The 26875-nt window shown below is 43.3% G+C and overlaps 1 protein-coding gene across 3 annotated transcripts in view; it reads left to right on the forward strand.

Moving 5' to 3' along the window:
- The window catches only part of PAMR1 (peptidase domain containing associated with muscle regeneration 1), a 70702-nt gene that overhangs the window by 6216 nt on the left and 37611 nt on the right, over positions 1–26875 (forward strand). For 2 of the 3 annotated variants that reach the window (XM_029061623.2, XM_029061621.2), the window contains exons 2-3: positions 10549–10725; positions 14785–14913. In XM_029061623.2, coding sequence (XP_028917456.1) covers positions 10549–10725; positions 14785–14913 — 306 coding nt within the window. Of the gene's footprint in view, positions 1–10534; positions 10726–14784; positions 14914–26875 lie in introns of all 3 variants that reach the window. The other variant, XM_029061624.2, reaches the window with a different exon arrangement.

Consider the following 26875-nt stretch of genomic DNA (forward strand, 5'->3'; position numbering starts at 1 on the left):
GTTGCATTTAAGTGCTTACTATGTGTCAGACACTGTACTAAGTGCTGGAGTAGACATAAGCAAATCAGGCTTGACACAGTCCATGTCACACACAAGGCTCCCAGTCTTAATCCCCTTTTTACAGATGAGTTAACTGAGAAACAGAGAAGTGATATGATTTGCCCAAGGTCAAACATCAGGCAAATGGTGGAGCTGGCATTAGAACCCAAGTTCTTCTAACTCCTAGGCCCTTCTTCCCTTCCACCCCTTCCACACACCCACCGCAAGTATTCCACAGTAAGGAGAGGGGTGATATGGTAGTGGGGCAGTGGGACCAGGCTTTCATTCATTCATTCCTTAATTCAATTGTATTTATTGAGCACTTTCGGTGTGCAGAGCACTGTACTAAGTGCTTGGAAAAGTACAGTATAAAAAACAGATTGGCAATGATAATGGGGGAAGTGCCAGTATTCCTAACACTGGCACCAGTCTAGTGTAATAAAGCACTACTTGAGGCTCAACACCACACAATCCAGGGTTCCTTTCATCAGCCCTCATCCCCTTGAGATACCCCAACCCAGAACTGCTTGAGAATTCACTTAGTGGCTTAGAGCAATAGCTCTTCCTAGTGAGGCATAGTTTATGGTCTCCGTAAAGTGCTAAACTTCAAATTACTGAGTTGTCTGGGAGGCAGGGGCTTTTCCTCAGCTTCCTCAAAGGAATGAAACTGGTCCAGAGAAGCTCTGTTATATTTGCATTTCACATTAGGTACTATTTCTGACCACCACTCTGAAATTAACCTTCCTGTAGAATAATAGTTTCTCCTGAGGCTTGTATCATGTCACTCTCTGAGGCCCTTGCTAAAGAGAGAGGATTGTTAGCTTTAAAAGGTTTTGGCAGAAAAGAAGCTGGGTGAGTTGTCCATTTGCCCAGATGGTTCTGATGATGGAAAAAGCAGAAACTGCCGTCTGAGAAGAGTGACTTAATAAATTGCAACAGCTTCGATTAACCAGGAACACAAAGCCTTTACCAGCACAAACAAAATCTGTTCTAGGAAGAAGAATTACCATTAAACTGAGCTAGCAAAACTCACTTCTAGTTTGCAGTACTTGAAGGAAACCCCTCAAGACACCTGGCTCGTCAACTCTGAAGGCCAAAGGCTTGCTGGTTCACCAGACAAAGACTGGTGTGAACTATTTCCTCTTTGACTGGCACTACAGGGGGACTTCGGGGTGGTCCTTGTGAAGCTTGAGGTCTGATGCTCTAATCAGCAATGGTATTTATACTAAGAGATTACTATGTACTGAGTGCTGTATTTAGCAAAGAAACAGATTCAAGGTGATCAGATTGGACACAGTCCCTGTCCTACTTGATGCTCATAGTCTATTTCAAAAGGAGAAGTTGAATGACTTGCCCAAGGTCACAAAGCAGACAAATCATGGTTTCAGGGCTAGGAGCCAGGTCTCCTGATTTCCAGTTCCCTGAGAGGCAAAGGGGAAGATGAGGCATAAAGACGTTAAGAATCCCTCCCTTACTTGGTGAAGCTTTGGAGGCCATTGGGGTGAAAGTGCATATGCTGCCTAGCAAAGGGAAAGGAATGCTAGACAAGTATTCGTATCTGCTCATTTGGATGAGATGAACACTGAGCATGAAGGATTCTATATCTGTTGACTAGGCCCCAGATTGATCCTGTCCCTTTCCCTGGAATTTGCTTAAATTAAGATGTTTACAGCTGAACTCAGGGATTCTGCCCACAGCTTCCATAACCTGGAAGTGGTCTGTGCTGTTTACACCATGGTCTTCTTGGGTCAAAATGATGCAGGGGTTTTTGTTATTTCAGAGTTGTAAATCAGATTGTAGTGTACTTTATTTCTGGTTCCAATTTATATGCCTCAGCAAAATACTTTCTGTGTTGTAATGCTGCTGTTTTTCTGGGCTCTGTAACTTCCTTCTTGCCCTGTTTTGATTTGTTTTACACTATCTGGCTTTTTTAATCTGTTGTTTCCAGCAATTGAATCAGCTATTGCTTGTATTCATATTTGGATTTTTTTTTATTCTTAGGAAAATTGATATGAGCCAATCACTCCTTCCATCAGCACCTACATTGTGTGGGGTCCAGAAGAGAAGTCTTGCCCTGAGTGGAATGGAGCATATCAGAGCCAACAGTTTTATTTACTCTTTCTTAACAAGCCTCTTGAATACCCAAGACATTTGATGTGACTTTAAATGAACTGGGAGATAGTGTATGGGTTATTTGAATTCATACTATGTTTTAGGTCTCCTGAATTACCCTTAGATTCTTCAGATTCCCTATTGCCTTGATAGTTCAGTTTCTTACTGCCTAAGGCAACATGACACAAAGATAGATGGTATCCTATAAATGTTTATCCCATGCTTACCTTGTAATTTATTAGAAAAAGCAGAGACTCCTGCAATTTTCTCCCTAGAGGCCTTGACTTCTACCTCAATTTCTCAGCCTCCTTATTTTTCCACACATTTTCTCCCCCATGCACCACAAGTAGCATTAATAAGTTAAAGTGGAGGGACAGCATAGCTTAATGGAATGAGCATGGGCCTGGCAATCAGCGGACCTTAGTTCTAATCCTGACTTTGCCAGTTGCATGCTGTGCAACCTTGGGCAAGTAACTTAACATCTCTGAACCTCATCTGTAAAATAGGTATTCAATGTCTGTATACCCTCCTAGTTAGACTGTGAGCCCCATGTATATTAGGGCTTGGGAGTCAGAGGTCATGCGTTCGAATCTCGGCTCTGACACTTGTCAGCTGTGTGACTATGGGCAAGTCACTTAACTTCTCTGTGCCTCAGTTACCTCATCTGTAATATGGGGATGAAGACTGTGAGCCTCACGTGGGACAACCAGATTACCCTATATCTACCTCAGTGCTTAGAACAGTTCTCTGCACATAAATACTATTGAATGAATGAATGAATAGGAAGCACTTAACAAATACCAACATTATTAGATACATGACTAACTTGTATCTTCTCCAGCACTCAGAACAGTGTTTGACACATAGTAAGGGTGGGTGGATCCAGACCTGGACCAGTCTTTTCCCCCATTTTGAGTTTCCAGGAATCCTGATTTTATCTCCCAAGCACTTCGTACATTGCTGTGCACACAGTAAATGATCATTAAATATAATTGCTGTCAAGGAACCAGAGTTGAATTCAAGGCAGACTCTGTTCTTGATTCTGCCTTGACCCACCTTGTGGCTGTCACTGTTTCATGTTCCAGTTTCTCCATCTTTGAAAGGGGGCTCAAGATTTGGGCTTAGAAGCTCTTTAAGATAAAAGGTGCTGTATGTAGTAACCTCCTGGATCCATCCATACTCTCTGCAAAAGAGACCACCTGTTCAAAATCCAGGGTCCAGTCAGTCCTGCATCATTATGCAATGGGCTGTCCTAATGTGTCCTGCCTTTTTGTGCCAGGCTGTGGGAGGTAACTATTCTGAGGCTGCCCTGTCTCTAGACTGCTGTAAAGAACTTAAAGAGAGCTGGGAGATAACTTTGCCTATAGATCAGGAGGAGAGTTCCTTCCACAGTCAGTATAGAAGGCTGTAGATGAAAATGAGAAAATGTTGGCCACTGAACCATAAACTTCTGCCTAGGTTCTGAGATCATCTAACCTAAGAGGCTCTGGTTTGTAAGCAGTCATAATAGAAATATTAGTATTTACTATGGACTTGCTAAGTGCAATGTACTGTACTAAGGGCTTGGGAAGTACACAACAAAGAACTGAAGCATTCTCTGCCCTCAAAGGAGAGACAGATATATAGATTTTTACAGATACAATAGATAAAACAAAAAAAACTTCTTGCCCATATGAATAAATATGTAAAAAAAAGTTCCAAGGAGGGGGATAAATAGCTTCATAAGCACTAGAGATAGAGGCTGGGTTTATATGACAGGAAGTTGGAAATAAATTGGGAATGGCTTATTGGAAGAGATGGGATTTTACGAGTGCTACCAGATAAGAAGCAGCATGGCCTAGTGCAAAATGGGAGTCAGAAGACCCGAGTTCTAATCCCAGATCCATCACTTGTCCACTGTGTGACATTGGGCAAGTCACTAAAAGCCTCTATGCCTCAGTTACTTCATTTGTAAAATGGGGATTAAGACTGTGAGCCCCATGTGGCACAGGGAGAATGTCCAACCCGATTACCTTGTATGTATGCCAGTGTTTAGTATAGTGCCTGGCAACTAGTAAGAACTTAACAAATAACATTTTTTTAAAAAATGAAAGCTTTCAATGTGGGAAGAGCTATGGTCTATCAACTCTATCCAGATTTGAGGTACTGAAAGGAAAAGAACTTAGAAATGTCAAAGCTAGAGTGAAGTATCAGACTTTTTATTATATAAGCGCCATCAGGCTGTTTGAAAATACCTTATGTGTTAAGAGCCCATGAATAAGGCATTATTGTATAATTCAAGCTCTCTGCCAGGCATGTCTCATGCATAGAAGTGATGATTTTGCTCCAGTCAAATAATAATAACACTTTCTATTTATGTTTCATTTTTCTTGCAAAAGATCTTCATACTCATTAGTCTTCACAACATCCTGACACATTTCACTAGAATTAAGTAAATTACCCCTCACTTTTAACAGGACTGAGGGGAAACAGTGGGATTGCCTAGATCAAAGGCTTACCCCTCCATCTAGAGATTGGGTCCAATCAATCAGTGGTATTTTTTGAGTGCTGAATGTGTACAGAGTACTGTTATAAACTTGGGAGAATACCATAGAGAAAATAGATAAAATTCTTGTCCTCCAGGAGTTTTGTCCTGGTGCCCAGTCCATTATCCAGCACTGCTTTCTGTAGCATAAAAAAAGGTCTCCTTCTTTGTCCAAGAGAAGATATAAAGTGACAAGGTGATTCTGAGAGCCAAGCTCAGCAGCAGAATGCCAAGACTAGAAGTAATCAAGGAGTTGGTCTCAAGGCCTTACTGATAAAGACAAATGAAAAGCACTCCGTCATCAGTCATTCAGAATCTAGCTCCTCTCCAATGGCCTCTCCAACAAAGGTTCTCTTCTTTATTGGAGCTGAGATCCCATGAAGTCCCTCTTGGCTTAAGCCCTGCTGTCCAGGGGTTAGCCCAGCAACCTAGCAAGGCAAGGAGGTCCAGAGAATCAAAGGTGGTATGGGGGAAAAGGAAATCAGATTGCAGAAGGGTGATGGCAGAGGTGCTAATGTCAATCAAGAGCTAAGACCAAAGTGGGATGGATCTGTCTCATGGAGGGAGATGTAGGCATGTCACTGCACCCTTTCAGGTTCTGATCGCTCCACTCTCCTCTGCTGTATGTCATGCCTGTGAAACTGTCAGGCCTGCCAGCCAGCCATAGGACCTGCTGCCAGCATTGTCTGCTCCTTAGACTTTCAGTTTCTAAAGTTTAGACTGTACCAGAAGAGGAGGGGAAGAGGGCTGATTGCAGAACTGCTGATTTTTTTTTCTCCCTCTGTGATCAACACTTTTTCCTCTTCTGCCTGACCTCCTGGCTCATGGGAGGTGTTTTTACAAGCAAGGCAAATATCCTGGTGGTTGTTTTTAAAGGATCCAGGGCCACTTAGGGACAAAAATCTCTTCTTGATGCAAATAAAACCACCCACAGATAAACTCATAAACACTGGGCTTGTGAAACCTGATCTGAGTGGAAATGTTTTTGAAATGAGTAAATGGAGTCCTGTGTTTTTGAGGAACTTATGTATTTCCCTATGGTGTTAAAAATGGAAATGTAATAATACTGGGCCCAGGCATGCAAACTGATGACATGCAGAACTGTCCGGGTTTATGCTAAGAGAAGCGAAGGCCACATTTAGCTCTTAAAATTCTTTCATGTTACAGTTTAAAAATTAAATAATGCCCAGATTGTGATATGTTTTGGTAATTTAATTTTTAACTTGACCCTGGATGTGAGGACTTGTTCTCTTGGGGGCAGCTAAATCTTTCCTGGTCCTATTATTACTAGTTCTGCTTTATGGAGGGAAAGGCTCTCAATAGAGGTTCTGGCAGGAGAATAAATTAAAAGGTAAATGCACAAGTGGATTTTTGAAGAAGGGCCTTGCATATTTCCCCACTAAATCTCTATTTAGCCAACTCTACTGCCTTGTACTCTAAATGCTTTGGACAGTGACTAAGCCCCCTTTTTCTCAGTTCCCCCTCCCTTCTGCATCACCTTGACTCGCTTCCTTTGCTCTCCCACTTCCCCCCCAGACTCCACAGCACTTATGTATATATCTATATATCTATAATTCTATTAATATTGATGCCTGTTTACTTGTTTTGCTGTCTCCGCCCTCTAGATTGCAAGCCTGTTGTGGTCTGGGATTATCTCTCTCTATTGTTGAATTGTACTTTTCAAGCACTTAGTACAATGGTCTGAACACAGTAAGCACTCAATAAATATGACTGAGTGAATGAATGTTCTACACACTGGAAGAGTTCTCAGTAAATACCACTGATTGGTCTCTGGGACCAACAATATTGAAGAAGCTTTTTCCACCTCTCCTCCAAGACTCCAGGCCACATTTAGACACAGAAGTTCAGTTTGGAAATCTAATTTGTGAAGAGAAACACTGATTTATCAATGGAAAAACTGTGGCACACAATGGTTACACAGACCAGAACTGAAGAGTTCTTATAAATAGGTCATGTTTGCTGAGAGAGGAGCTTGGGATGGAGGGACTGGTTCTTGCCAGGATTTTCTCCCCAAACTTTCTTCTTTTTCTTATGGCATTTAAGTGCTTGCTATGTGCCAGGCACTGTACTAAGCACTGGGATAGATAGAAGATAATCATATTGGATACAGTCCATGTCTTACATTCATTCATTCATTTAATCCTATTTATTGAGTGTTACTGTGTGCATAGCACTGTACTAAGTGCTTAGGAGTGTACAACACAATAATAAACATATTCGCTGCCCACAGCAAACTTACAGTTTAGAGGAGAGGGAGACAGACATTAATATAAATCAATAAATTATGGTGCTTACCTTCTTAATCCCCATTTTACAGATGAGGTTACTGAGGCACAGAGAAGTTAAGTGATTTGCCCAAGGTCACACAGAAGATAAGAGTTGGAGTCAGGATTAGAACCCAGTTACTTCTGATTCCCAGGCCCATGTTCTTTCAGCTCAGTTAGCCCAAGAAAAACTTCAGAGGACTTATTTGATGGCATACTCTGACCTTTAGTTCACTTCATGATATTCGACAAGGTTTTTCCCTTCTTTGTGTTCTTAGTTTTCCCTCCTGAAAAATGTAGACCATCCTCCCGCTTACCTCTATGGACAATAAGGAATTAATTGAGGTCTATTTGAACAGCTTTGACCTCTTAGCAAAAAGGTGCTAGTTAATATATAATACAGTTGTTTCTGCTGTTATGTTTCTCCAAAGCTTCCATTCCCGGAGTCTGGGGTCAGGTTCAGGTTTAGAGTCACTGGCCTCGTTATTCTGCATTTAAATTTCAATGGGTTCACCCTATCCAAGTCTCTCACATTTAATAACCATAAACTCAGTAATGTGCTCTTGAGGAAATGATATGCTTCCACATAATCGCAGTATATATAACCTCTGAAATCCTGGGGGAAATTCACTTAATTTACCCATTCATCAACTCACATCTCTGGTCCTAAAAATCAACATTTTCAGTCATTTCTTTCCATTCCCTGTCAAATTTGGAGGTTGATTTAATGCTCTGATGATTTCCTAAAGGTAGATCAAGTGAGTACCATTGATTAGAACTTGACCTTTAAGAGATGATTTTGAGTGATGGCCCTTTATGGTTACAGCCCTGAGGTGAATGAAATGGCTATCAATCAGGGTTGGACTCATGGTTTTATTTGTTTTTAGTGGCATTTAAGCACTCACTATGTGCCAGATACTGTACTAAGCACTGGGGTAGATATAAGATAATCAGGTTGGAAACAGTCCATGTCCCACATGATGTTCACAGACTTAATTCCCATTTTACAAATGAGGTAAGTGAAGCACTGAGAAGTTAAGTGATTTTTCCCAGATCACACAATAGATAAGTGGAGTCAGGATTAGAATTCAGGTCCTCTGACTCCCAGGCCCATGCTCTTTTCACTAGGCAACACTGCTTCATTATTCAGAAACCATTCACTGGTTAAGTTTCTATTAGGTAAAGATATAATTAGTTATAACTTGAAGGTTGCATTCTTGAAGAATCCCACATTCAGGAAAATTCATGCTATAATGTTCATCCATGGTCCAGCACCTCATGAATTCTCACACCCATCTCTTTCATCAGCATGTCACACTGTGTAGTCAGAAGAGTGTTTACAAACCCTGCTTTCATGGTCTATAATAATTATGGTATTTGTTAAGCTCTTACTATGTGCCAGACACTGTGCTAAGCATTGGGGCAGGTACAGGTTAATCAGATGAGTCACAGTCTAATAATCTGTCCAAAATAAGTTCTGGCAGAAATGAGTGTATTATGCAGACAAAGCCAATAATTTTGGAACCAAATTCTACTAACCTTTTCTCAGAGTATGGGCAGACCCTCCAAAAACATTGGGGCATTTTCCATGAAGCCAGCTGTACTTTTTCCTCCTCTAGACTGTAAGATCATTGTGGGCAGGGTATGTGTCTGTTTATTGTTATATTGTAATCTCCCAAGCACTCAGAAAAGTACTCTGCACCCAATATGTGTTCAATAAATATGACTGAATGAATTTTGCTTTTATCAAGAAAAGGCTAAGGAGCAGCAGCACTGGCTATGTCCTGTTCTTAAGCCTGTCTCCTAGTGGAAGGGACAAGAAGTCAGCAGAGGCAGGACATGGGTCTGACCTGTGGCTGGAAATAATCAGGCCCCACTGAGAAAACCTGATGTCCACAAACCTGACATTCACCCATAGTGCTCTCTGGGGCAGTTTCCTTTCTTTGTTTTTGAATCTGGCACACATGTCTACCTCACTGTTCTGGTTTGTTTGAAAAGCTTTTGGCTCCTTAGATATCACCATCTGTGTGCTTTTCCCCCAACCCACCATTCATTCATTGTCATATTTATTGAGTGCTTACTGTGTGCAGAGCACAGTACTAAGTGCTTGGAAAGTACAATTCGGCAACAGAGACAATCCCTACCCAACAATCGGCTAACACACACACACACACACGCACAATGCCATCTCTCACTCCTCTTTCTCTCACTCCTCTCTTTCTCTCACTCCTCTCTTTCTCTCACTCCTCTCTTTCTCTCACTCCTCTCTTTCTCTCACTCCTCTCTTTCTCTCACTCCTCTCTTTCTCTCACTCCTCTCCTGCTTCATGCACTCCCTCACTCTTGCTCTGTGCCCCCCTCTGTCAACTTTCCCAGCAGCTGCCAGAGGCTTGGAAGATAAGATAGATATCTGTAATTTATCTATATTAATGTCTGTGTCCCCCCTAGACTGTAAGCTCCTTGTGGGCAAGAAATATTTCTACCAACTCTGTTTTATTGTACTCTCCCATGTGCTTAGTACACTCTGTACACAGTAAGCACTCAAATACCACTGATTGATTAATGGGAGAAATGAGTGAAATCATTAAACTGCTAGGTGGGGAAAATGTATTGTGAGGGGTGCTGAGGGGAACCAGAACCATATTATCTACAGGATCAAAACTTAGATAAGAGATGAGCTAAATCTTCTGAATTTGAAAGGATGCTAATGTCTGCCAAAGGGCTTTCATTTGAAACTTAGCTTTAGGATCTTTGGTTACAGATTTGCAGCATAAAAAATTGTGAATTTGGACAGGAAAAAAAGTTTTGAATTATATAACAGATGCTTGTCTGAAAAGAAAAGCAGTTCAGAACCTCAATCAGATACACACTAGGGCCTTCAGACCACATCCAAGAATACAGTTGCTACACTGCAAGCTCTTTGAGGCCAGAGATCATACCTACTAACTCTACTGTATTGTACTCTCCCAAACACTTAGGACAGTGCTCTGGACCCAGTAAGCACTCAGTAAATACTGTTGACAGTCTCACACAAAACTCTCAATCTGCACTGTCTCATAACTGGCTTTTGGCCAAACCATTTAAACCATTACAACAATAGTTAGGATACAGTTCCACCCTTTCATTTTATTAAAAATGTTACTTCTGCTTGGACCATTAAGAGTTATGCATGATTTTGCTTTTCTTTTGTATTTTCTTTTCAAAGGTGGGTTGATTTTTATCCCAGACCTAGGTAACCAATACATTAGCACTTTCAAATTAAGTCCTTCCAATGATTTTATCCATGAAAACCATTGGATTTTAACAAATCTACTGAAGTATACGTTTATTCTGGTGATGATTATCTGAGAAGAAGGCTATGAATACTGCATGCTGGGTAATCAGTCATTACTGCAATCCCCAGGGAAGATTACATGATGTTTGGCAAAAAAAAAAAAGACTTGTAACTGTCTTGGAATAATTTATTTCAGCCCCTTTTCCATGTTTGGAAATCCCCAGTCATTTGTTCACTGAGATAACTGCATAGAAAGTATCTGTACTTTGATGTGCTGACATGGTTTCCCCTTACCTGCCAGGCTTTGTGTTTCAGAGTACACCGTGATTAATGAGGCCTGCCCTGGGGCTGAGTGGAATATCATGTGCCGAGAGTGCTGTGAATATGATCAGATAGAATGCGTCTGCCCCGGGAAAAAAGAGGTGGTTGGCTACACCATTCCCTGCTGCAGGAATGAAGAGAATGAATGCGACTCCTGTTTGATCCATCCAGGTGTGTCCAAACTGCATCCAGGGTTTCGCCTGTCTTTGGAAGGTGGAAAATGGGTGAAAATGTTACTGGGGCAGGAGAAAGAAAGGGTGGTGGTGTCAAGCATCTCTCCTACTTTATTGAATTTATGGAGGGGAGATCTCAGCTTGAAATTGAATTTACCTGCTGTTCAAAATACAGCCAATTGTTCTGGTTCCAGTGATCTGTGAATAGGCAGGGCACTTTATGGATACTGGACACGTATGTGATGTTGCTTGCATTGCTTTGAGCATGCTGTGTCACTGTCGGTCATATTTGAGAGCACACTGGGTGCAGAGCACTGTATTAAGTGCTTGGGAGTGTACCATATAACACTGACACATTCCCTGCCCACAACGATCTGACATTACATGCACCATTTTGCAGGAGTCTGTTCAACTCCACCTGACTCTCTAGTGTTTCTCTGGGGAAGCTGCTGTTCTCCTGCCCACATACACTTCCTCTGGGGCCTCTGGGTTCCTCTCCCAGGTTCTTGTTAACTAATGGAGGTACTGCTCTCAAGCTGAGCTGCAGGATTCAGTGGTAGAAGCTTCTAGGAGGAGGAGGGAGAGTGGGGGCTTATTATAAAATGAACTGATGGGGGGAGGGCACCTCTTTGTGGTATTTGTTAAGCACTTATTTTGTGCCAGGCACTGTGCTAAGCTCTAGGGTAGATAAAAACTTATCATGTTGGACACAGTCCCTATCCAACAATGGGCTCACAGTCTTATTCTCCATTTTACAAATGAGGTAACTGAGGCACAGAGAATTGAAGTAACTTGCAGCAGGTAAGTGGCAGACCCGGGATTAGAATCCAGGTCCCTCTGGGTCCTAGGTCCTCTAGCCTCTAAGCCATGCAGCTTCTCGTGAACCAGTGCCACAGAAAAGGTTGGCCGAACATCTGAAGCGGATGAGAAATGGTTTTGCAAGATTCCCTGCTCAGGCTACTTATGTGGGCCTCATTATCCTCCTGAATTTTCAATTGGAACTTAGTTACTTCAGTTTCTATTTCATCCTGCTCTTGTTGAGAACGGATTCTTGTCTCTATACACCACTGCCCTCTCCTGGGTGCCATGGGGCAGTCTGATTTCTAGGTTTTTTGCTCAGTGTCCTTTGTTTCCAGCCGGCATTTATATGCCCTTTCTTCTCCATCCAAACTGCTACCACGTTACCACTCATCCTATCCCACCCGGATTACAGCATCAGCTTCCTTGCTGACCTCCCAACCTCCTGTCTCTCCCCATTCCAGTCCATACTTTCCTCTGCTGCCTGGATCATTTTTCTACAAAAACATTCAGGACCGGTTTCCCCCACTCCTCAAAATACTCCAGTGGTTGCCCATCTACCTCCGCATCAAACAAAAACACCTCACCATTGGCTTCAAAGCAGTCAATCACCATTCCCCATCCTATCTCACCTCACTACTCTCCTACAGTCCTCACGCTTTGCTCTTTACACACTTTGCTCTTTTAATGCTAACCTTCTCAGTGTGCCTCGATCTCGTCTATTTTGCCCCCAACCCCTCACCCAAATCGTGCCTCTGGCATGGAACACTCTCCCTCCTCAAATCCGACAGACAATTACTTTCTCCCCTTCAAAGCCTTATTGAAGGCACATCTCCTCCAAGAGACCTTTCCTGACTAAGCCTCCCTTGACTCGCTCCCTTTGTTCTTCCCCCCTCCCAGCCCCACAGCACTTATGTACATATCTGTAATTTATTTATTTCTATGAATGTCTGTCTCCCCCTGGCTCTAGACTTTAAGCTTGTAGTGGGTAGAGAATGTGTCTGTTTATTGTGGTACTCTCCCAACTGTTTAGTACAGTGCTCTGCACACAGTAAGTACTCAATAAATATGATTGAATGAATGAATACATATTGTTAGCCAGTATGTGGGGTGGTCCCTGCCTGTAGGAACTTAAATTTTCTGGTCAGGCCTAATCCTAGAAGAGCTGAATGACAGAGCTGAATGACACTGGGAACTCCTGATCCCAGTCTGTCAGGTCCCTGGCAGGCCCCATTCAGCAGGAACCAAACTCAGAAGCAATCTACAATAGCAAGAGCCAAAATAAAGCCAAGTGTTTGAGTTAGGAGACTTGCCACTCTTGCCTAAGAACGAAACAATGAAATGTACACTTCCACACTGTGGTTCCCCTTCTCACAGCATGGCCTATTGGATAGAGCACATGCTTGGGAGTCAGAGGACCAGGGTTCTAATCCTGGCTCCACCACTTGTCTACTGTGTGACCTTGGGTAAGTCACTTAACTTCTTTGGGCCTCAGTTACCTCATCTGTAAAATGGGGTTTAGGGCTGTGAGCCCATGTGGGACATGGACTGTGTCCAACCTGATTAGCTTGTATCTACCCTAGAGCCTAGTATATTGTCTGGCACATAATAATAATAATAATAATGTTGGTATTTGTTAAGCGCTTACTATGTACAGAGCACTGTTCTAAGCGCTGGGGTAGATACAGGGTAATCAGCTTGTCCCACGTGAGGCTCACAGTTAATCCCCATTTTACAGATGAGGTAACTGAGGCACAGAGAAGTTAAGTGACTTGCCCTCAGTCACACAGCTGACAAGTGGCAGATCTGGGCTTTGAACCCATGACCTCTGACTTCCAAGCCTGGTCCCTTTCCACTGAGCCACACTGCTACATGCTTAACAAATAGCATAAAAATTGCTGCTGGCTGCTCAGTTATTATTATTCTCTGAAGCTCCCCTAGGTACTGGGCAAAGGTCAGCAAGTCTTCTTGGGTTTGGGTCAGTCCGTGGGTCCTGAATTAATTGACATGGGATCAAAAAGCCCATTTAGGACCAGGCCATGTTTGAGCTGCACCACTTTGTAACCTTCCACCAGCAAAGAATCACACCTACCCTGGCTATATTTGTGCAGTTGCTCTTCCAAGGGCTGGAGGAAAGGTAAGATGGTAGCTACTCTAATACATTCGTGAGTTATAGAAGGGATGAAATATCCTAACCTGCAACCCAGTGTCAATTCTAACACCCCTTGAATAGAGCCCCCACAGGTCCACCTGTGGGAAGGGGAACAACAGGGTGGAAGTGTACATTTCATTGTTTCGTTCTTAGGCAAGAGTGGCAAGATCCTGACTTTTTGGCAGGAGGAGTGGTTGAGTGTGCAGTCTGGTCTTTCATTGAGTGTCTTTGTTCACCTGAGCAGGGACAGCTAAAATAGTCCCAGTCCTGCCTCACTGTAGCTGCCTTAAGTCAGTTATGGGTTTGTGTAGGCCTGACTTCATTTTCCAATGCCTGTTGACCACTGGCTCCTAAGATTTTGATTCATGCAGGACTAACATAGTCAACTGCCAGCAGATCTTTTGTCCCCACATACAATGACCACTCCCTCAACCCTGAGCAGTTTGTAGCTTTCAAAATGCCTACAAACATCCCTTCCTTTTTCCCTCCCTCCAATTCATCTTAACCTTTTCTGCTTACCTGAGCCACCATGGTGTTAAACTAATGCAGAGGACAGGTTCTTCTAGACATTATGCTTCTAATGGGCAGGGATTGTGTAAGCCAACTCTGTTGTACTTTCCCAAATGCTTAGCACAGTACTCTGTACACTGTGAGTCCTTACTAAATACCATTGATTGATGTATTGTGATAGTATATATAAAGGACTGCAGATTTCATTCCACACTTCACCCTACTGTTATGTCTCTTGTTTCTTCTGGGCTGAGACAAATCTGCATGATTTAGTGTGGAGTTTTGAAGTCAGTCCAGAATTGGCTTAATATTTTTTGATCCAAGTTAATCAGGCTGGGTTGATTTGCAGATAGTGAGCTTGTCGATGCCATACATAGCTTTAATTTGCTCCACTACTCTCTACTTGCAGCCCTTGGACTCGCCCCCAGAGACACCACCAAGCATTTTCCTTGGATGAGTTGGATTTATGAACTTTCCTGCTCAGCCACCTTCATTGTGTCAAGGTCCCCAGAACTGATGGGATTCCTTGACTGAGAACCATTGATCAAAATGTGTTTGGAGTTTGACCTAACAAAACTTCTTTTGGAAATATTTCAGGATGCACCATTTTCGAGAACTGCAAGAGCTGCCGCAATGGCTCTTGGGGAGGGGCTCTGGACAACTTCTATGTGAAGGGGATCTACTGCTCAGAGTGCCATGGGGGCTGGTATGGAGGAGACTGCATGAGTAAGTAGCTCCTAATAATAGTTAATTTAAGTACTTACTATTCACCAAGCACTGTAGTAAGCTCTGGGGTAGATACAAGATATTCAGGTGGGACACAGTCACTGTCCCGTATGGGGCTCACAGTCTAAGTAGTCGGTGGGCAGGATTTAATCTTCATTTTACAGATGAAGCAATTGAGGATCTGAGAAGTTAAGTACCTTACCCAATGCCCATACCTCTGGTTCCATTGCTATAAATTCTGACAAGACTGACCTGGGCCTTGGAGGGCAGTGACCTGAGTTCTGTGCAGCTTATAGCTGGAGGGCTTTCAAGGTGAGACTATTACAAAACCAAATCCCGTCTGTTGGTTCTGGGCATTTGAGTTGCTTGAATGGTAGGTAAGAAGACCAGGTCACCTTACAGTGTCCATAGAAAACTGCCATTTCTTTCTAACTGGCATGGGGTGAGGTGGGGTGACTGCCAGCTGTTCCCAGCATGGTTGTGTTGCAGTGCTAGGTGAAGCAGACATTTCAGGGTGGAAAATATTTAATAGATCAGGGGTAGAATAGCAGATTGAAGTTATTACTGTTTTGGAGAGTAAACTGTCCTTTAGATTGTAAGCTCCTTGTGGGCAGGGAATGTGTCTATTAACTCTGTTGTATTGCATTCTCCCCAGCTCTTAGTGCAGTGCTGCACATAGTAAGAGCTCAAATACCATTGATTGGTGGGAGTGGCCTAGTTGGAGGTTGCTGCCGAGAGCTACCTAAAATTGGTTCTGTAACCTGGGTGAGAAGAATGGGCTTAAAAATGGTCTTAGATTTCTTCTTGGGTTTCTTGCTTTGCTCTTGGGGGATCATTTTCCTCCTTTTAGACTTGGTTCCTCCATCTAAAGTGGGTACAGTAATAACTGGGCCCTTTCAGCCTCACTGAGTTTCATGAGATTACGTAAATGAGAACAGGTCTTTGAGTTGTGTGATTCTGAGAGCACCAAATTCAGTATTCTTCAAATGAAATATCTTCCTAACCCTACTTGCTTACTTGCTATTTTAATCTGAAGTCATCAGGGTAGTCCTGTCGCTTTAGCAGTTTTGCCCCCATAAACCATCTTCCCAGTTTCCAAGGACAGAGTATTGTTCATGTTTAAGGCTTTGGCTGACAGCAACTGGAGGTGAGGGAAGCCAATGAGTTGCATCAAATGGGGTGGAAAGGGCCAGAGGTCAGTAGGATCCAAGGGTGGGGTGATGGATTGTCTATATGAAATGGCTCAGGAGAGAGTCAGCAGCAGGGATTTTTTTTTCCTGTTCAGATTAATGAAGAAAGCTTGATCCCAGGTGGCAGTGGGCCAGGGCTAAAAAGGATCAAGACTGGCCTCAGAGTTTCAGGCCAAAGATCTGAATGTCCACTTAACCCTTCTTAGAAATGATCACTGTTGTCTTCCATGAAGCTTCAGGAGTTTTTCTGGAATCAGACTTTCTAATCCAAGGCACCAAAGAGGCAGCAGGATTTCAAAATCCCCAAAACATCCTGCTTTATGCTTTGTGGACCATATCCATTTTGCTTTGACTCAGATTCTTGCTACGTTTCTGCCTAACTCTGACATCTTCCTTGAAGATGGTGCATTTGACTGAGGACTTAAACTTGTCTGTGGTTGAGGTCTTATATAAGAACATTCATTCAATCGCATTTATTGAGCACTTACTATGTGCAGAGCACTGTACTAAACTCTTGGAAAGTACAATTTGGCAACAGAGACAATCCCTACCCAACAGTGGACTCACAGTCTAGAAGGGGGAGATAGACAACAAAACAAGTAGACAGGCACCACTACCATCAAAATAGATAAATAGAACCATAGATAAATACACTATTAATAAAATAAATACAGCAATAAATATGTACAGATATATACAAGTGCTGAGGGGAGGGGAAGGGATTAGAACAGAGGGAGAAAGTAGGGACAATGGGGAGGGGATGAGGAGCAGAGTGTCTTAATATTTACATTATCACAACCTTCAAGTTCTATTGAAGGTCCTGATTAGTCCCATCTGACTGTGTATGAAGTGGGACAGGGAAGGGAAATAATGGGGTAGGATTTAGGTAAAAAGGGAAAAGAAGCCTGGGGACTATGGGGAATTCCCGGTTGGAATGTTTGTTGATCTTTTTCTCGGGATCATTTCCTTCTATCTATGTTAAGTCTGCCTAAACCTTCTAGAACTTCTAGCTTTCATCCCCAAATGCTCAATTCTCTTTAAAGAGTCAGTTTGTTTAATGGTATTTGTTAAGCACTTACTATGTGCCAGGTGTTGTTCTAAGCACTGGGGTAGATCCAAGCTAATTAGATTGAACACAGGTCCTTCATGGGGCTCATAGTCTTAAGATCCATTGTAGAGATGACATAAATGAGGCACAGAGAAGTGGAGTGACTTGCTCAAGGTCACACGGCAGAAAAGTGGTAGACCTGGGATTAGAACTCAGGTCCTTCTGACTCCCAGGCCGGTACTCTAATTTCCATAAGAATTCTCCAAGCGTAGCCTACTTCCATTCTGCAGCTGCAAACACTAAGACAATCACAGAAGTGAATTAGCAGTGTGTAGTATCTTCCTCATTTTCACCTATAGGAATGGTCTATCCTTTAATCACAAATCACAGCAGCAAGCCTTTTACCCTGAGCTGTTGTTCCTAGACCTTGAAAAATGTCAACTCTGTGGTCAACTCTGAATCCAGTTGGAAATCCCTGACCTGTCAGTAGAATACTTTTTAGAAGGATGTGAAATAATTTTTTGATGACTCAGGTGAAACAATTTATTATAGACTCTAAAAACACACTGGCCTCAAGTGCTGCAGGGTCTATATTGTTCTAACTGGATTTAAGCAATTTTCACAGTTAAAGCCTCCTGATTACTAACCAAAGCTGTTTTTTAAAAGGCCAAGTGTGTGGCTGGTATTTAATGAACAGCTGGTATCACTAGAAGCCTAACAACTATTTCTCCCTTCTGATTGTATTGTGCCTTAACCACAGATGCTTGAACTGAACTACATCTCTACTGCTATCGATTAGTGTTCTGAAAAGAAGACAGGAAGATTGGAAGGCTTATGACCTGAAAAACTACATTTGGTTCATCCAGCAACCACATGAGATTCTTTTAGCACTGGATCAGCCTTCCACTCTTCATAGAAAGAAAGTCTTGAACACTGATGTTCTGCTTTTGGCATCAGGCTCTAGCGGGCTCACTTGATAGCCCAAGGCTGCAGCTGTATCTGGGCTGCTTAGCATATAGGAAAGTGGTAGAATTAAGTGAATTTCTCTGGGACCTTTGCAGGCCCACAGGATTATGCTACCAGCAGCAGCATGGTTTAGTGGTAAGACACAAGCCTGGGAGTTAAAATAACCGGCTTCTAATCCTGGCTCTGCCTCCTGTCTGCTGTGGGACCTGGAGCAAGTCACTTAACTTCTCTGTTCCTCAGGTATGTCCTCTGTAAAATGGAGATTAAGACTGAGCTCTTTGGGGGATGTGAACTGTGTCCAACATGATTAGCTTATATCTACTCCAGTGCTTAGTGTAGTGTCTGGTACATAGTAAGTGCTTAACAAATACCTTAAAATTAATTCAATCATATTTGAGTGCTTACTGTGTGCAAAGCATTGTACTAAGCACTTGGGAGAGTACAATATAATAGACACATTCCCTGCTCACAGTGAACTCACAATCTAGAAGGGGAGACAGACATTAGTATACATAAATAAATTACAGATATATACATATATGCTGTGGGGATGGGAGGATGAATGAAGGGTGCAAGTCAGGGCAGTGCAGAAGGGAGTGAGAAGAGAGGAGGGTTTAATCAGGGAAGGCTTCTTAGAGGTGATGTGCCTTCAATTAGGCTTTGAAGTGGGGAAGAGTAATTATCTGTCTGATATGAGGAGGGAGGCTGTTCCAGGCCTGAGGTAGGAAGTGAGTGAGAGGTCGGTGATGAGATAGACAAGATCGAGGTACAGTGAGAAGGTTAGAATTAGAGGAACAATGTGTATGGGCAGGGTTGCAGTAGGAAAGCAGTGAGATGCGTTAGGGGGCAAGGTGATTAACTGCTTTAAAGCCACTGGTGAGGAGTTTTTGTCTGATGCAGAAGTGGAACAAACAAAAAAAATCAAGGATGGAGTGTTTTTAGAGGACAACCTCCTTTGAGTTGTGGGTTCTTGCTTTGAACCCCTACCTCATAGGTACCCATCCCATCACTTTATCAAAGGAAAAGATCTCCATAAACTATTCTGAGTTTGGTAATATAACATAAAGGCAACTTATGGTGAATAATATTTCAAGGGTAGCATACAGTACCCTTATGGTTCCGGAGTCTGTTTTGCACAGGTAGAAAGGCATTATTCTAAGCTTTGTTTTCCAATTGCCAAGCTGAGGAATGAAAATCTATCCCATAGAGGAGAGATTTACATAAATGATATGTGCTAACAAATTCCTTAGGGTAGAAGTTAAAATCAGTATGAGTCTCTCTCTCTCTCTCTCTCTGTCTCCCTTTTCTCTCTCCTTTCTCTTTCCCCTCTCTCCCTCTCCCCCTCTCCTCCTCTCGCTCCTTCTCCCCCTTTCCTCATCTATCTCTCTCGCCTCTCTTCTCTCTCTCTCTCTCTCTCCCCCTTCCCCTCCGTGTGTGTGTAGGGGAGGTTACATTCCTGCTTCCTTGCTCCTTTCTAAATTCCAGATTTGTGCTGTGAATATTTCAGAAATATTTCAGAATATTTCGAAGTCCAATCTGAAGGGTATGTATGTGTAGTGGACCCACCTACCCACCAGATGGTGCCCTGAGCAATCCTTTCACAAAGGAGAGCTTGATTGCCTCCTGTGTTACCATGGAAGGACTGGCAAATGTTTTCAGCTAAAGCAGTGATATTTCTCCTGGTATCACTTGAGCTGAAAAGTGATGGTGAAAGGAGAGACCCAAGAAGGAATACCCCATTACTGTCTACCGGAAGAACAATAAGGTCAGAGTTTTCTTACTTGAGAATCTTTAGCATTTCAACTTACTTCCCCAGCTTTCGGTTCCTTTTCCCCTAGTTTAGACTCATTGAGAGAAAGGTGATTGCTTTATTTTCCTTTAAAAATCCCCTTTCTAGGCCCAAAGTACACCATCACAAGGATGGCAGGGAAGTGGCTACCAGGAAACTTATGTTATTAACCCAAAATATTGGGATGAAATTAAGACCAAGGCAGCCTCTTGAAGAATATTGTACTAGGTGGTCAATGTGTGGGCAGGAGGGAAAGAAGGGCCCAGGCAGGGACACTATTAATACTATGGAAATCCTCCACAAAATAAGAACTATCCTTTGACTTTGCCCCATAACTGCCCTCTGGAAGTGCAAAACTGGCAAGGGTAGGGAGAGGAGGAGACTGAAAAAACAGAGTAAGGGATCAAGGGCCTCTAGCCTTGTATTGACTTCTCAACTTGGTACTTTCTAAGGAACAATGATGAGTTGAAGAGACACACAGAGTAGGAGGAGCCTGATTTATGAGGTGAGATTACAAGACCTAAATATGTCTTGTTCCAAAAGATGACTAAGAAAGTGGAAATGGTGAGCTTAACCAATGCCTACACATATTTGTAGGATAAGAACATCCAGAAGCCAGAGGATTTGTTGAGGCTGATCCCAGGGGTTTAGAACCAGGAATGCTAGGGTTGACTAGAGCCAAAGCAAATTAGAGATGGAGAGTCAGGAGCATTTCCTTTTTTTAAGGTATGTGTTAAGTGCTTACTAGGTGCCAGGAACTGTACTAATTGCTGGAGTAGGTACAATCAGGCTGGACAGAGTCCCTGTCCCATATAGGGCTCAGTGTTAATCCCCATTTTACAGATGAGGTAACTGAGGCACAAATAAGTGTGACTAGCCCAAGGTGACACAACAGACAAGTGGCAGAGACAGGATTAGAACCCAGGTCCTTCTGCCCCCCAGGCCCATGTTTTAGCCCCTAGTCCATGCTGCTTGTAATGTCTAGAGCTGCTGGCCTGGGGATCAGTCTCCCTTAGGGAAGCACAATGACCTGAGTTGCTGAAAAGACTGTCTCACACTGGCCCCCACTAGGCTTGATAGAGTAGCCTAGGTCTTTCCCATTTGAGATGTCTGTGGCACTCTCTGATGTCTCAGAAAGAAAGCCATCCATCCATGCAGGTACTGGATGAAGTTGACTCTTTGCTTGCTATCTGTGAAGTAAATCAGAATGGAACATGACAAGACCAAAAAAGCAAATTTCCCTAGGGCGTGGGAGATATTGAAAACTTAAAGGCAGGAGGAATTCTTTCCAGTACAAACACTGAATGGTAATTAGCATTGTATCCATGAAGGCCTTTGATGCTCGAGTTATTATTTAGCATTTTTGGAATATTCTTGTATGCACAAAGGACTTCTCATAATTAGTTATACGCTCTGATTCTCATCATTCCACTGAGAGAGGTCAGTTCAGTAGCACTGTCTTTAACCTCTTGGTGAGGGCATGGGCAGAGACAGGTGGAGAAACTTGTTCTGAGATGCAGATAAGGATTTAGAGAAAATAGTAGAGTGGAAGCAGGAGTCTACTTTAACCACTACACACTAGATATTGCAAACTGGAGACTTGAAGCATGGCCTAGAGGTAAGAGCATAGGACTGGGAGTCAGGATATCTGGGTTACAATCTTGGTTCTGCCACTTACCTGCTGTGTGACCCTGGGCAAGTCAATTTACTTCCTCTAGGCCTGTTTCTTCATGGTTCTCCCCACCTCCTTACACTGTGAGCCCCAGGTAGTACAGATGTAGTGTGTGAGCCAATTGTAATGTATCTACCCCAGTGCTTAGCATGTAATAAGCACTGAACAAATATGATGATTATTATTGTCCATGAAGGCTACTGTAGAGTCCTGCATGGGCTGGGTCTGGACCATAGAAAAACTGGTCAAGCTTGGGCTGGGATAGCTTGGTCTCACCTGTTTTCTTCCACTTGCTCATGCCAAATCCCCCTGGACATCAAAGAACTGCATCCCCAGAAAGCCTGGGGGTTGTGGTATCATCTCATTGATGTGCACAGGAGAGAGTTCACACTTGTGTGGAAGTCCAAGGGCATTTGGTGCACTGTGAATGAGTAACCTTGCTTTCCTAGGGAAGTCAGGGCAGGCTGAGATAGTTTCCAAAATTTGAATGAGCATTGGACTGGATATAGGCTCCCAGTCGTGGGACTTGAGTCAGGGAACTTGTCCCAGGATGGATTGGGCTAACTGAGGCAAGATAACTTATGTCTCTACTAGCTAAGCTTAGATCTTAAAGGAGGCTGTTAGTTGGACAAGGCTGTCACTCCAGTTGGACCACAGTCCAACCAGCCATCTGTCTGGAGAACCCACTGCTAATAACAGGTGATCCTTTGGGACTGGGACCTGTGATATTTCCAGCATTGCTTTTTAAAATTCTTCTTTCTGGGGAGAACTCTATCCCAGTTTCCCCAGGCACAATGATGAGACACTTCTTGTACAGTGACTGGGCTTTCTGGGACCAGGTCAGGCCCCCATTTGTTCTGGAAAGAAGTCCTCAGAGCCAGACAAGATCCAATACTGGGGCTGTCTTCAGCCTTCCTCAGAGGTAACTCAGACCATCTGAATGCATTTTTGTCTTGGAAGTTTTGCAGATAGAGAGCAAAGGCACAGGAAGATTGTCTAAAATTATTAACCACCTTTTCTCCTCTGACTAAAGGGAAAAGGAAGAGAGAAGCAAGAACTGCCTGCTTATGTATGTGGGGTGAAAGTCAAGCTAGGAACCCCTTCTGGTCTCTCTCGCTCTGATTCACTGATGAGACCTAGTTTCCTTTTGACCCCTAGGATATTTTGGCCTTGGTATAGGCCTGCAGTTATACTTAGGACATGAACTGAAGCTATGAGAGCAAAGGATGCTGACCAATGCTTCCCCAGGCTTTCTGCTGCGGTTGATCTTTAGCAAATCTGAGCATGTTCTTTGGAGCCATTTACCCAAGAGTTTCCTGTAGGAGTAAGACCACCTCCTGGTTTGGCTACTACTCCTTCCTTGGCTGGGCATGCAGGTGTTTTTCATTACTCTGCCCTGACTAGAAAGGTGCCATTAGTACACCCCGGCACTAAGCCTCCAAACCCTATACTTTTCCCCACCACCTTCTTCCAAGGAAGTGGAAGGAAACTAAAGGACAGGAAACCCTCTTTGAGAGGATCCAATGCTTCCCTCCTGTGTCTCCTCCCCCTACTTAGTCAGCCAGAGCATTTCCAAGAAACAGCTCCTTTGTCTCTCGGAGTGTGGAGGCCGCCACCAATCACAGGGCTGGGATTTTCATCCCTTTTTGAGTGGGAGGGAGCAGCTGGTGGATGTTGAATCTCTGCTGCATCCTAACGAGAGCCATAGGGGTGGTGGTAATTAACAGGCTAGGGTTTCACAGGAATAGCTGACCAGGGCCAGGAAGAGACACAGAGGCCACCAGAATCTGCAGAAAATGGACCTAGAGCTGATTAAAGCTTGGTTTGGACCTGTCAGAGGAGCAGTGAATGGGATTTTTTCCCCTTGGACCTGGAAGGCAGAGAGACTGCAGGCTAATTAAGGCTTCCTGATCAAAGAACTAACAGGAAGCAGGATCACAACCGGAGGAGCATTGACAAACTAGGTCTTGGTCCCTGCTTTGCACTTTCAGCTTGGTTTCACTGCCTTGGCCTTTGTGAAGCTGCCAGCCATATAAGAGGCTCCAAGAGCTTGCTCCGCTTCCCTCCTGGGGTTGATTTTTCTTGTTCCTCCCTCCATTTTGTTTTCCAAATGTGGTGTTCTGAGGGAGTGAGATGGCACATGAACTGTGCAGGAATTGAAATGAATATGAATAAAAAAACTTAAGTGTGTCTCCCTTTTCTCAATGATAAATTCTTCTATCCTGTAGCAAATGAGTGCTTGAGATGGAAAGTGAAACTATGAAACCCAATTTTTTTGGCTGATCTGAGAGTGATGGGGAAGAGTTAGTGAAAGGCATAAAGGTCTTGGGGGTGTTATATGGTGTTTAAGCCTATTTCCTTTTTATTCAAAGTTGTATTACCAAGATAGATGCAATATAAGCTTTTAAATGGAGAATTCTTTGACCCAAAGTTCCATTCACAGCCTCACAACTTATTGCTTAAAGGCAAATGGTTTCTTTTTTATGGTATTTGTTAAGCACCTACTATGCGCCAGGCACTGTAGTAAACATTGGGGTAGATACAAGATAATTGGGTTGGGCATAATCCCTGTCCCGTATGGGGCTCACAGTCTAAATCCTCATTTTACATATGAGGGAACTGATCTGTTCAATTGGGATTTACTCAAGGTCACACAGCAGACAAGTGGCAGAGCTGGGATCCAGTGCTTAGAACAGTGCCCAGTGCTTAGAACAGTGCTCTGCACATAGAGCTTAACAAATACCAACATTATTATTAAAGCCCAGGTTCTTCTGATTCCCAGACCTGTGCTCTATCCACCAAGCTATGCTGCTTCACACAGCCAACAGCATAACCTGGTAACATGTATTAGATGACTGTAAAATGATTGCAGATGGAGGTGGGGTGTTCTGGGAGAGATGTGTCTATGGTGTCACTATGGGTCAGACACAACTCGATGGCATAAGACGAGATGAAGACTATCTCCCCTCTCCATGGCAGTCCTTCAGTCTATGAACTCACTGTGGACAGGGAATGTCTCCCAAGCTCTGTAGGAAGTGCTTGGCACACAGTAAGTGCTCAATAAATACAATTGGTTGAAGCCTGTCACAAGCAGCTAATGCAGTTATCTTGAGTGTTCTTAGACTACTCCTTTAGACTGAGCTCCCCTTCTCCCTCTACTCCCTCTACCTCCCCCCTTCACCTCTCCGCAGCTAAACCCTCTTTTCCCCCCATTTCCCTCTGCTCCTCCCCCTCTCCCTTCCCATCCCCTAAGTACTGTACTCGTCTGCTCAACTGTATATATTTTCATTACCCTATTTATTTTGTTAATGAAATGTACATTGCCTTGATTCTATTTAGTTGCCATTGTTTTTACAAGATGTTCTTCCCCTTGACTCTATTTATTGCCATTGTTCTTGTCTGCCTGTCTCTCCCGATTAGACTGTAAGCCCGTCAAATGGCAGGGACGGTCTCTATCTGTTGCAGACTTGTTCATTCCAAGCGCTTAGTACAGTGCTCTGCACATAGTAAGTGCTCAATAAATACTATTGAATGAATGAATAATAATCGTGGCCTTTGTGTTATGCCACATAACTATGTGCAAAGCACTGTTCTAAGCGCTGGGGAGGATACAAGGTCATTAGGTTGTCCCATGTGGGGCTCACAATTTTCAACCCCATTTTACAGTTGAGGGAACTGAGGCACAGAGAAGTTAAGTAACTTGCCCAAAGTCACACAGCTGACAAGCGGCGGAGCTGGGATTTGAACCCATGACCTCTGAGTCCCCAGCCTGTACTCTTTCCACTGAGCCACGCTGCTTCTCTAAAGTACTCTCTTTGAAAGTAAATCAATCAAAGGTATTTATTGAGCACTGTACTAAGCACTTGGGAGAGTACAGTGCAGTAGAGCTGGTAGACACAATCTGAACCCATAAAGAGTTTATGGACTAGTGAAGGAAAAAGATTCCTGTCAAAAATGCTAGGACAAACCCCCCACGAAATTGAAACCGGTGGATAACTTGTTGGTTTATTTTGAACCTCATGTGAAACAAAGTCTATGTTTGCACTGTTTAGCTTGTATTCAACTCCATGCTTCCCCTTCTAGACTGTAAACTCCTTGTGGTCAGGTAAAATGTCAACCAACTTTGTTATACTGTACTCTTCCAAGCACTTCTTACAGTGCTCTGCACACAGTAAATGCTCAATTAATACAACTGATTGATTCTTAAAACACCCAGTAGTGATGATGGAGTCTCCTCCCCAGAACAACAGGTGAATCTTGGGCCTGAGATTTCAGGACTGAGAACTTACATGAAGGAATCCATTCCAGTGCTAGTGGCTTGCACAGTGCCACTCCTACATTCTCATCCTTGCCAGTTCTGTTCTCATTGGGGTGTGGAGTACGAAAGCAGGAGTAGGCGGGTGCAGGACATTGTAGGGGTGCAGGACATTGTAAAGTGTTCAGTTTTCACCTACTTTTGCCAATCACAGGCATAACCAAGACTACAGCCCAGGTCTTCTCATTCCCAGAACAGTGCTCTTTCCGCTGGACTAAACAGCAGCCTGACAATAGTGACTGAAGGCAATAAGAAAAGGAAAGGTGTGAGGAGACTGGGATAAGGGTAAAAGAAGGTTTTGGCTTGAAATATTGAAAAGGTATTTTATCCAGCCAGATGAGAGTATTCAATTCCCTAGGAGTACCACAGCCAACTTGTTAGTTGCTTTATGGAGAGGAAATACGAGGAAGGAAGAGGTTTGAGAATTTTTCATTGGAATTCTGCTTTTGAAATATAACACATCAAAATGTAGAGGATTGCATATTGCAAGTTAGATTGTAAGGTCCTTGAGGTCAGGGACTGTGTCCCATATTTAGTTGTGCTTAGTTCACGGTAGGTGGTCAACAAATACTGTTGGTTACTGTCTGGTATATGGCCCAACATTCTCTCCTGTTATAGTTCAGCTCATTCCTCCCCAACGTTTAGGAGGTCCTACCTGTCCTCTTCTTTCCCGACCATTATCCTCAAGCTCTGCCTTCAATCATCTCAGGTTGTACCATTCCTGTCTTTCTGCACTCCAGTCTATTCTTCTTTCTGCTGCCCGGATCATCTTCCTACAGAAACGCTTTAGGCATGTCACTCCCCTCCTCAAAACCTCCAGTGGTTGCCTTTCAACCTTTGTATGAAACAAAAACTTCTCACTCTTGGCTTCAAAGCTCTTCATCACCTTGCCCCTTTCTACCTCACCTCCCTCTCTGTTTCTACTGCCCACTCCGTAAACTCCGCTCCTCTGCCGCTCACCTCCTCACTGTCCCTCATTCAC

This window comes from Ornithorhynchus anatinus, chromosome 3, assembly GCF_004115215.2.
Source record: "Ornithorhynchus anatinus isolate Pmale09 chromosome 3, mOrnAna1.pri.v4, whole genome shotgun sequence".
In the NCBI taxonomy this organism is placed as follows: domain Eukaryota; kingdom Metazoa; phylum Chordata; class Mammalia; order Monotremata; family Ornithorhynchidae; genus Ornithorhynchus; species Ornithorhynchus anatinus.